The sequence below is a fragment of the Oncorhynchus masou genome, chromosome 1, assembly GCF_036934945.1.
Source record: "Oncorhynchus masou masou isolate Uvic2021 chromosome 1, UVic_Omas_1.1, whole genome shotgun sequence".
In the NCBI taxonomy this organism is placed as follows: Eukaryota; Metazoa; Chordata; class Actinopteri; order Salmoniformes; family Salmonidae; genus Oncorhynchus; species Oncorhynchus masou.
In genome coordinates this window covers 27,861,133-27,871,874 of record NC_088212.1, presented here as the reverse complement: position 1 = coordinate 27,871,874, position 10,742 = coordinate 27,861,133, and the positions used below count along the sequence as shown (strand labels likewise).

The following is a 10,742-nucleotide window of genomic DNA, read 5'->3' as shown; positions in this document are numbered from 1 at the left end:
TTCCCAGTGTCAATGCTTGCGGTTAGCTGCTGTCACCGATTCCTTCCAAACAACTCATTTTTGTATTTGCCAACTCCAACGGGTTGTGTAATGTTTATGTCCAATGGCCGATGAGCACCGATACCTTTTATCTATAATTTATCTTCATTATTTATTTTCATATGACAAGGATTAAAAAGTATTTGCCAGTAGATTGTCTACTTGATTTATGATGATGACTGCAAGCTTCGATTTTGAAAGTAGAATGTTGACATGATCAGTCCAATCAAGACTACTGTAGATATAACGTGATTTGACGTCAATTTATTTGTGGCCAATGACCTTGAGCCTTCTTGGTTGGGTACTTCTAATGTAACTCCATGGCAGCACCCAAAGGTGCTTGATGTCTACTCTTACTAAAGGCGGGTGATGTAGTGTCCCCATGAGTGACAGAACACTGAGCCAATCACAGTGCAATGCTGAGCAAATCATGGTTTTCTGCTGGCCTGCCTCACCACAGAAAGCACTGAGCTATGTAGAGCAGACCTGCTTTGTGGGCCTCAGCCCCACCTGCCCTGAATGACAGGTTGCCACAGGTCACACCAGATACTGACTGGTTTTCTAATCCGTGCCCTTACTTTTTTCTTAATGTATCTGTGACCAACAGATGCATATCTGTATTCCCAGTCATGTGAAATCCATAGATTAGGGCCTAATGGCTTTATTTCAATTGACTGATTTCCTTATATGAACTGTAACTCAGTAAAATCTTTGAAATTGTTGCATGTTGCGTTTATATTTTTGTTCAGCATATATTGTACATCAAATCAAATGTATTTATATAGCCCTTCTTACATCAGCTGATATCTCAAAGTGTTGTACAGAAACCCAGCCTAAAACCCCAAACAGCAAGCAATGCAGGTGTGGAAGCACGGTGGCTAGGAAAAACTCCCTAGAAAGGCCAAAACCTAGGGAGGAACCAGACTATGACGGGTGGCCAGTCCTCTTCTGGCTGTGCCAGGTGGAGATGATAACAGAACATAGCCAAGATGTTCAAACGTTCATAAATGACCAGCATGGTCAAATAATAATAATCACAGTAGTTGTCGAGGGTGCAACAAGTCAGCACCTCAGGAGTAAATGTCAGTTGGCTTTTCATAGCCGATCATTAAGAGTATCTCTACCGCTCCTGCTGTCTCTAGAGAGTTGAAAACAGCAGATCTGGGACAGGTAGCACGTCCCAACAGCGGATGAAACTAACACTCTACACAGGACCTTCTAATTAGGGATGTGCAGTTTGCGAACTTGAACGACTCTTTTTACTGACTCAAGAGTTATATATATTGTTCAGAGTTTCTCATTCATTTCAGTAGTTCGTTTGACCTGTTGGCCGCAATTAATTCTACAGAAGAATTAGAGGAGCGACATGGTCATTTGACGTCTGTTTTGGCCGTGCAGCATTTAGGGTGATACGGCCTCTGTAGAAGACAGGGCCATTATTCCTATTGCGCTTCGCCGAGCAGCGCAAATCTGTTGTGGAGGAAGTTGTCAAGGAAGTGAGTTTGTGCTTATACAGGACCTCTCACCCTCACCTACCGTCAACCAATCATGTCAATGCGGAGCCCTCCACATTGTTACACAATTTAAGAGACGCGTGACGATGTGGTACAGAGTTCAATTTAGCCTCTGGTTGCCTCAAGACGCTCTGCAATTGCTACACAACATCCAAACGGGCCTCCGACTGCATAAATTGGCTTTTAATACGCGCTCCTCCAGCTCAGCGGGGATGTGCTCCGACTAACAACTGTCTATCATGTGTGCGAGAGAAAATAGATCACGCTGCAGTCAGTATAGAGAAGAAAAAAATACATGTTTATAACTGATAATTGATCACATGTTGCAAAAATGAATACAATTAATTGAAATATTGAATGTTATGCGTGCTCTGGCTATTACGGACTCAAATTAACGAAATTATTCGAACGATTGGTTATTTTGACTGAATGACTCGAAAATATCTAAGTCAGTAAAAAGAGACGAACTTTCCATCACTATGCATGGGCCAGAGTTTCGACATTACGCGGTGACATCACCGTGCGGTAAATTTGCAATTAGACCAATAAGATAGAGAATTCCAAACCTTTATGCAAATAACAGCTAGTTTTCAGTTGTACACTCTCCACGCAGACCACTCTCAAACAGTCCTAGTAAAAATTATTGCTTGAGAAATAGTTTTTGCTAAAAATCAATTTTTGCCAATTTTATTGTAATTGCATGATTTTATATTGATATAAAAACTTTGGTGCAGAATAAAAGCAGATCAGAGCAACTCCTGATTCTAATCAGTTCAAAGTTCACAGTTCAAAGCCTTCATTTCTGGAAAATGATTCAGAGCATCATATAATTTCATTTGTTAGACAAGATAGAACATGCAAATAAGCAACTGAAGAAAAAAAAGGAAGCCAGGGCCTATATTAGCCCTTCCTACCCCATTTCCCTCCCTCCTCTACCTCCCTCCCTCACTTTCTCCATTCCCTTGCCAAACAGGATCTGTAGGATCTTTGTGAATCATTTTCTCAGGAGACAGGAATGCTTGAACATAAGCCTGCTGGGACATGCTCCTGACATTCCCAAAATCTCCCAGAAAAAAGCCCCTATTGAGGACGAGTATTCACCTTTCTTTAGTTTTAAACCCAGGAGGAATAGAGATTCAAACCCCTCTAAATGCTGCCATGACTCAATCACCAAAGGGTATATAAACATCTCCCTTTCCGCAAAGAATCAAGTGCTGAATGCCATAATGCTTCCATCTTGTGACGTGGTGTACGTGCACACTATAAAGGATGTACCCCAGACACAGTGACTCACCACTGAAATTAAACTGTCTGGAACACTACCTGAATGTCTACAGGAGTCTTATTCACATGAGAATCTGACTTCTTTACTGAGACGTGGAAGTGACACATAACCAACCTTTCTGACCTTTAAAAAAATATTTTTAGTTATTTAATTTGACCCCTTTATCTCCCCAAATTTGTGGTACCCAATTGTTATTAGCTACTATCTTGTCTCATCGCTACAACTCCCGTACGGGCTCGGGAGAGACGAAGGTTGAAAGTTATGCGTCCTCCGATACACAACTCAACCAAGCCACACTGCTTCTTAACACAGCGCGCATCCAACCCGGAAGCCAGCCGCACCTGGCAACCTTGGTTAGCGTGTACTGCGCCACAGGAGTCGCTGGTGCGCGATGAGACAAGGATATCCCTACCGGCCAAACCCTCCCTAACGCAGACGACGCTAGGCCAATTGTGCGTCGCCCCACGGACCTTTCTGACCTTGTCTTCTTTAATGTAAGGTCATAAATCATACCAGTATTTGTAATTGTAAGTCAGTGGTACTTGCATTTTTTTTAAAGTATGGACAACAATCACAGTCATAAGCTCCAGGGAGGTAATTATATTGAATTTATATAATGCATTTTATCAGTGTTCAAAGCACTCCATATTTTTCAAAGTACATCATATAAAAATTGCACACTCAAAATGTTTTCGTAAATCACCAGGTTGCTTTTCATACAAGAATATTGTTAATTTAAGTTAAGTATATTTTATTTAATAAAGCCTCAACTTGTAATATCCAGTCACAAATAGGTTTTTCTTTTTGAGTTGTCCTTTTTAAGTTGATTTTATACAAAAACACGAAGTTACTGTATTGAACAGGTTTGGTAAACAAATTTGTACAGTAGATTAGCACAGTAGTTTAGTATGAGAAAATATGACCTAGGATCGTTAAAAGCATACAGTATAAATACACAATCATGAAAGTTGTGGCATCTTCACCGCATGAAATATGACACATTTACTGAAATATAATGGCCATCTATTTCAGAGATATATATGCTATTAAAAAGCCTGGGACAGAAATAACGAGAAATAAAGACATCACATCACTGTAACATTTGCTTGTCCCTTGATATTAGACCAATAAACCCCCTTTCCACAAACAGGGCATAGACTCATAGAGATGCTCTCAATGGTTCAACCATAGAGTAGGTAAGTATTCCTGCATTCCTGCTCTCTAGTCTACCCTTGCTCAATAACTGTTTCCTTTGTGCTTTCATTCGTTGAAAAGCATGGACCTGCTGTTGTATTGCATAAAAAACTACTCAAAGTTAATTCTTTCTTCGGGAAAGGTCTCTGTAGTTTTATTTGACTGACCAGAAGCTGGAGGTGGGTGTAGTGGTACTTGGAGACTCTTTGGGAGCTTGGCTTGGGCTGTGGCTGTAGCTGGGGGAGTGAGTGACACTTGGGCTGCTGGATGGTGAGGATGTAGACGAGGAGCACGAGGAGGATTTAGATTTGATCTCAAGCCACTTCCCTCCCAAGGCTTTGGCAAAGTGGTCATCCACAGAGACACTGATGGAGAGCTGGCGGGAACTGGCCCTTTGGTAGTCCATCCCCAGGCTTCTCTTGAAATGCTCCTCCACCACATGGTCATAGCTGTGCTTATATAGCACTGCAATGGAGAGAATACCAAACAAAGGTCAGAGGCATAATTCTTAACAAGTCTGCAATACAACAACAGCATTGTAGCACTACAGTTTTTATTGAGATAAAGGAGAATGATACTGACCTGTGGAGGAGTGGCTGCTGCTGCGGAACTCAGATCTGCAGGTGGGCTTTCTTGTAGAGGAGACACAGGTGATCACAGAAGGACGCATCTGAAAGAGGCAAAACAATTACATTTTAAAAAGTGTTTACACATTATAAGATTCCGTACAGAACAATGTTACCGAAAACCTAATTTCCCCCCAGAACAATAGGTTGAACATGTCAATGTAAACATAGCACATTAAGCCATCACTAACTTTTTGTTTGAAGGCTCAGTATGACTTTAGGGTAGAACATTTATTTGGTTATAGGATGGGGCCTGAAAGCTGTTCACCCTCATCAGGTTGGCACAAACAGGTCAAAGAAAGAGATGTCTGTTTAGTCATGTTGAGGACATTCCTCCCACCATTGCTCACATTTTCTCCCCGAATCCGGCTGGATTGCATATCTTGGACAAGCAGAAGCCTGTAAAGGCTCTTGGGAATAGAATGTGCCTGAGCGTTTATAATCACTACAGAGATCGCAGAGATACACTATATATACAAAAGTACGTGGACACACCTTCAAATGAGTGGATTCGACTATTTCAGCCACGCACGTAGCTGACAGGTGTATAAAATCGAACACATAGCCATGCAATCTCCATAGACATACATTGGCAGTAGAATGGCTTTACTGATGAGCTCAGTGACTTTCAACGTGGCACCTTCATAGGATGCCACCTTTCCAACAAGTCAGTTAGTCTAATGTCTGCCCTACTAGACAGCTGCCTTGGTCCACTGTAAGTGCTGTTATTGTGAAGTGGGAATGTCTAGGAGCAACAATGGCTCAGCCGTGAAATGGTAGGCCACACAAGCTCACAGAATGGGACTGCCAAGTGTTGAAGTGCGTACCATGAAAAAATCATCTGTCCTCGGTTGCAACACTCACTACCGAGTTCCAAACTGCCTCTGGAAGCAACGTCAGCACAATAACTGTTCATCGGGAGCTTAATGAACTGGGTTTCCATGGCCGAGCAAGCCTAAGATCACCATCCTATGCGCAATGTCAAGCTTCGGCTGGAGTAGTGAAAAGCTTGCTGCCATTGGACTCTGGAGCAGTGGAAACATGTTCTCTAGAGTGATGAATCACGCTTCACCATCTGGCAGTCTGATGGACAAATCTGGGTTTGGAGGATGCCAAGAGAACACTACCTGCCAACGGTAAAGTTTGGTGGAGGAGGATGGTCTGGGGCTGTTTTTCATGGTTTGGGCTAGGCCACTTAATTGCAGTGAAGAAAAAGGTTCACGCTACAGCATACAATTACATTCTAGACGATTCTGTGCTTCCAACTTTGTGGCAACAGTTTGGGGAAGGCTCTTTCCTGTTTCAGCATGACAAGGCCCCTTGCACAAAGCAGGGTCCATACAGAAATGGTTTGTTGAGATTGGTGTGGAAGAACTTGACTGGCCTGCACAGAGCCCTGACCTCAACACCATCAAACACCTTTGGGACGAATTGGAACGCCGACTGCAAGCCAGGCCTAATCTCCCAACCTTAATGCCCAACCTCACTAATGATCTTGTGGCTGAATGGAAGCAAGTCCCCGCAGCAATGTTCCAACATCTAGTGAAACACCTTCCCAGAAGAGTGGAGGCTGTTATAGAAGCAAAGGGGGGGCCAACTCCATATTAATGCCCATGATTTTGGAATGAGATGTTCGACAGGTATCCACTTACTTTTGGTCATGTAGTGTACGTAGGCTCTGACTGCCTAGGGCTACACTGGGAGATTACTGAGGCACTCATGACTGAGACAAACCAGAAAACCCATCCTTCATGTTGTTAGCACCTGGATCCACTATTATAATTGTTCCTCTTGAAATTACCTGTATCTGATTGGTGGATGTAGTGCTTTTGGTTTTCTTCTCTGTCCTCTCAGGCTCTTTCCTTGGTTTCTTAATTAGGTCCAGTGGTTCATCCATAGGTGGTGTGGGATACACATGATGGGGAAGATGGCCTGTGGGGCTGGGGGTTGGGCTCCAGGAGGATGTGGGGCTTGGGGTTGGGCTCCAGGAGGATGTGGGACTTTGGGGAACACTAAACACAGCTGGCCTCTGAGCACTTCTCATGTTGCTTTTGCTCTGTGCCCTCTCTCGCCTGAAACACAAAATCACATGCTGAAACATGGAATCACACACTGGACATGGCGTTATGAAACCAATGGTTGTCAATTATGAAGTTATAGAGGGGGATTAAGGCATGTGCAGGTTTCACAAACCTTTCTTCCAATGTTAGGCCACGCTCAGAGCTGTGTTTGCGCTTGACTGGATGCACTGGTGGTACTCGAACTCTCTCATTTGTCATATGCCTGTATCTATCTTCACTTCTTAGGTTGGGCTGACCTACAAGAGGAAAGATCAGGCACACATAAAGCTAATGGTTACTATTTGAAATAATATACACTAAACTTATTGGCAAAGATATTGGCACCGATAAGGATGGCTTACACCTAACTAACCAGTCATTAGGTGTGGCAATGAGTAAATAGGTGACGGGTTGTTTTGATCCGTGGAACTGTGACACAGTTCATCACCTGTATGAGTAGTTTGTGGCCGTGGGAAAGCTTTCATGCCACCGTTAATTGTAAACTCTGTTAAGCTGTGGAACTAGACATACCAGATTGGTGAGTGTTACAAATCTTCTTGATTCAATGTTAACTGTAAATGTTGTATTTCAACATACAGTGATGATGACACCTATCTTATTTACATATCTAAGAGAGTAAGATTAGTTTATATTCAAAATGTGGATTGAGCCGGACAAACATAAGATAACTAATGTCTCACAACCATCATTACAATACACACATCACACAGAAGCATTCTCTTCATTGTGAGAAACTAACAGAAACATCAACAGGTGCCAACATCCTTTGTGTTATTTACATTACATTTTAGTAATTTAGCAGACACTCTTATCCAGATCGACTTACAGTTAGTGCATTCATCTTAAGATGGCTAGGTGGGACAACCACATATCACACTCATAGTAAGTACATTTTTCCTCAATAAAGTAGCTATCAGAGCTAGTAAGGGGGGGAAATGCGGAGGAGGTGAGGAGCAGGTGCAAGGGGGTGCTGTGGGATTATTTAAGATCCTATTTGAAGAGGAAGGGTCCAGATGTTTTCGAAAGATGGGCTGTCCTAGGTAGGTTCAGATGGAAGCTGGTTTCACCATTGGGTTGCCATGAGAGAGAAGAGCTTGGACTGGGCTGAGCAGGAGCTGCCCTCCCGTAGAGGTGGGAGGGCCAAGAGACCAGAGGTGGCAGAATGTGATGTTTACCAACGTCAGTACACTGGCATTTGTTTTTTATAAAGCTGACACCAGTCCTCTTCACACCTCACATTATGCTGTTTGTTTAAAGGTAAATTCCTTGAACTATATTCAAATTGGCATTGTCAATATACCAAAAGAAATGCACCACATTAGCATGCAATGCTCCACTACCACATTGAGATACAATGCTGAATGATTAGGTCATGTTAGTACTGTACATGAATGGTCCCCTTAATCTCAAATACTCCTCCTATCCACAATCGTCAGTCCAATCCACATCTCAAACAGTCATGTCCCTCAACCCCAACCTCTCACCTATGACCTCCCATTCTGTCCCTCAGACAGCATAGTGTCACAGTGGATGCCCGTGGAGGGTGACTGGGAGAAAACCACACCTTGCCTGACTGACGTTATGATGCCGGAGGCATGGTTATTTGTTATTTGTTATTTGTATCAGTAGAGGAAACAAGAGGGCAGTATCTTCAGATCCTCTCCATCTGCCACAGTTATTCCCATCACCTGACATAAACCTATCTGAAGTAATGCTTGAGAGCAAGACATTTAGAAGCAAGTTGACATTTTACCAATGGAGGGACTAATTTATAGTTGCTAAATATACTTAAATGTTGTTATAGCCTTAAGTGGATATAGTGAGGCATTATTGTCACATTCGTCAACGTTATCTTAAACTCAACCCCCTCCCCAAAAAAGTAAAAAGTAAAAATATGTATTGGTTTCTTAAATGAGATTGTTAAAGTTGCTGGATGACATATTGTTTTTATACAATTCAAACAGTTAGCTAAAATGTACTCAATGACATTTACTCGGACTTAGTAAAAGTTATTTTATAATGACCCTAAACATTTGCATTTCTAATGACTTTAGTTGAACTAGCTAAGCTAATTACAAAGTAATAATGATCTAATAACAACTGTGTCATCATACATGATAACAATGCATGTTGCAGCAATAAATACTACTAGTTAAAGTAGCAGGGATCACAGCAGCACAATTCTATTTTGTGAAACAATAGTAGGCCTATAAGAAAATAAATAAGATACATTACCTTCCAAGATGTAGACTTTGAAGCCACTGCTCATCCGAGTTATGTATTGCAAGTTTGCAACAGCCATGTTTCCTTGTCTTTGTCTGTGAATAAAGCAAACTGCAGAGGACCACCTTGTCTGTTCGAGCTAAAAGGACACAATGAGCCTAAATTCTGGTTGGAAATGGAAAGTCAACGAGATGCAGAGCATGATCTCGGCCAGGTAATGTGTCAGGAGGCTGGGCAGAGCTGCTGTGTCTTCCAGGAAACCCTATTGCTGCAATGTCATTGGTCGCTCTCAAGCCAATCACAACCTCAACGCTTTTAGATGTTTATGTTATTGTTGCAGGAAGAGTGGGTTCACAGGTAGATACTTCAAATAGGAAAAAATATATTAAACTGTTCCCTGACTGTCCCTGCACCACCCAACCATACCTTTACCTCACTTTCAGGCATAAACAGGAATGTAACATAGATTACTTTACATTCAATTCAACGGAGACTCAAAACAAGAAAACACTGATAATGTCACAAAGCACGTTTTTCCATGTTTTGTACCTCTCCCAGAATCCACTGGGAACTTCAGGTGTATCTGTTGTCTCCACTCTGGAAGTCAGCACCTGTCCTCTGCCCTTCCCTCACTCCTAATCTACAATCTCACCAAACTGCATTTCTTAGAGTGCTTAGCCCACCAGAGCTCCAGTCATTCCACTGACCTGCCCATACATGCACACAGCTGTACTGTGAGCCAGCCTAACCATTAATGAAAAGGCTATTGTTGATGGCCAGACAAAGGCCCCTAAATCCTGGAAAAACTTCTGCACTGAGAAACAATCTTGTCTGAGCATGCTGAAGAGTCTGGACACACACGAGCATACTCTCAGCATACAAGTGACCACAACAACACTCAGGACCTGAGACATTTACAGGCACTTATAAAATACATAAAAAATTACAACATTTAGAATATGTGGTCAAATCAAATCAAAATCAAATCAAATTTATTTATATAGACCTTCGTACATCAGCTGATATCTCAAAGTGCTGTACAGAAACCCAGCCTAAAACCCCAAACAGCAAGCAATGCAGGTGTAGAAGCACGGTGGTTAGGAAAAACTCCCTAGAAAGGCCAAAACCTAGGAAGAAACCTAGAGAGGAACCAGGCTATGTGGGGTGGCCAGTCCTCTTCTGGCTGTGCCGGGTAAATAAATAAGATATTGTGACTGATATGCTTTTGAAGGACTAGAGGGACTTATCTATAGTTGCTGACTTTCTTAAAAATGTGGTTATAGCCTACTTATGTTCCTTTTGTAACATGATTAAAGGGTAAAATAAATTATTTAAATATCTTATCTGGTTTATGTTTTAAGAATGCCCTCTGGAGTTATTGATAGGCCTATATTCTATTGTATATACCTGTTGTATAAATATATATATATATTTTGTGTGTGTGTGTGTGACCCAGCACTGTGAAAGCCTCAACAAATATGGAGACTACTGTCAAAATAGGATAGGTGCCGCTTTGAAGCAAGTCAAGCTCAACAGTGACCCCTTGGGGCACACACTGGCATTTCTAACATTTTATTCTTTGAATTTAGTTGATTATGACTTATCTAAACTTCATGAATAGGGGAGAGTGGGGTAATTTGAGCCAAAAGGGTAAGTTGAGCCAATGTCGTTTCTGAGAAACCATACACACAATTAATCATTTGACAAAATATTTAGGAAGAGGTTATAATTTCATGGAGTCTGTGAAGGAAGAAAAAAATAAAATCGTTTTCACAAAGTC

General features: G+C 41.8%; 1 protein-coding gene across 1 annotated transcript; it reads right to left on the bottom strand.

The window, feature by feature from the left end:
• Nucleotides 1–3,433: 3,433 nt before the first annotated feature.
• Nucleotides 3,434–9,215, bottom strand: LOC135540971 (transcription cofactor vestigial-like protein 4). Its single transcript, XM_064967130.1, has 5 exons — nucleotides 8,975–9,215; nucleotides 6,852–6,975; nucleotides 6,460–6,730; nucleotides 4,615–4,702; nucleotides 3,434–4,497 (listed from the first exon to the last, which is right to left on the bottom strand). Exons 1-5 carry the CDS (start codon nucleotides 9,039–9,041, stop codon nucleotides 4,187–4,189), a joined length of 861 nt encoding a protein of 286 aa, XP_064823202.1. The 5' UTR covers nucleotides 9,042–9,215; the 3' UTR covers nucleotides 3,434–4,186.
• Nucleotides 9,216–10,742: the final 1,527 nt, after the last annotated feature.

Coding starts and splice junctions, on each gene's coding strand:
- LOC135540971 (XM_064967130.1), bottom strand. CDS start 9,041: ATGGCTGTTGCAAACTTGCAATACATAACTCGGATGAGCAGTGGCTTC. Junction 6,976..8,974: donor CAAAGTCTACATCTTGGAAG/GTAATGTATCTT, acceptor TTCCTCTTGTAG/GTCAGCCCAACCTAAGAAGT. Junction 4,498..4,614: donor CAGCAGCCACTCCTCCACAG/GTCAGTATCATT, acceptor TCTCCATTGCAG/TGCTATATAAGCACAGCTAT.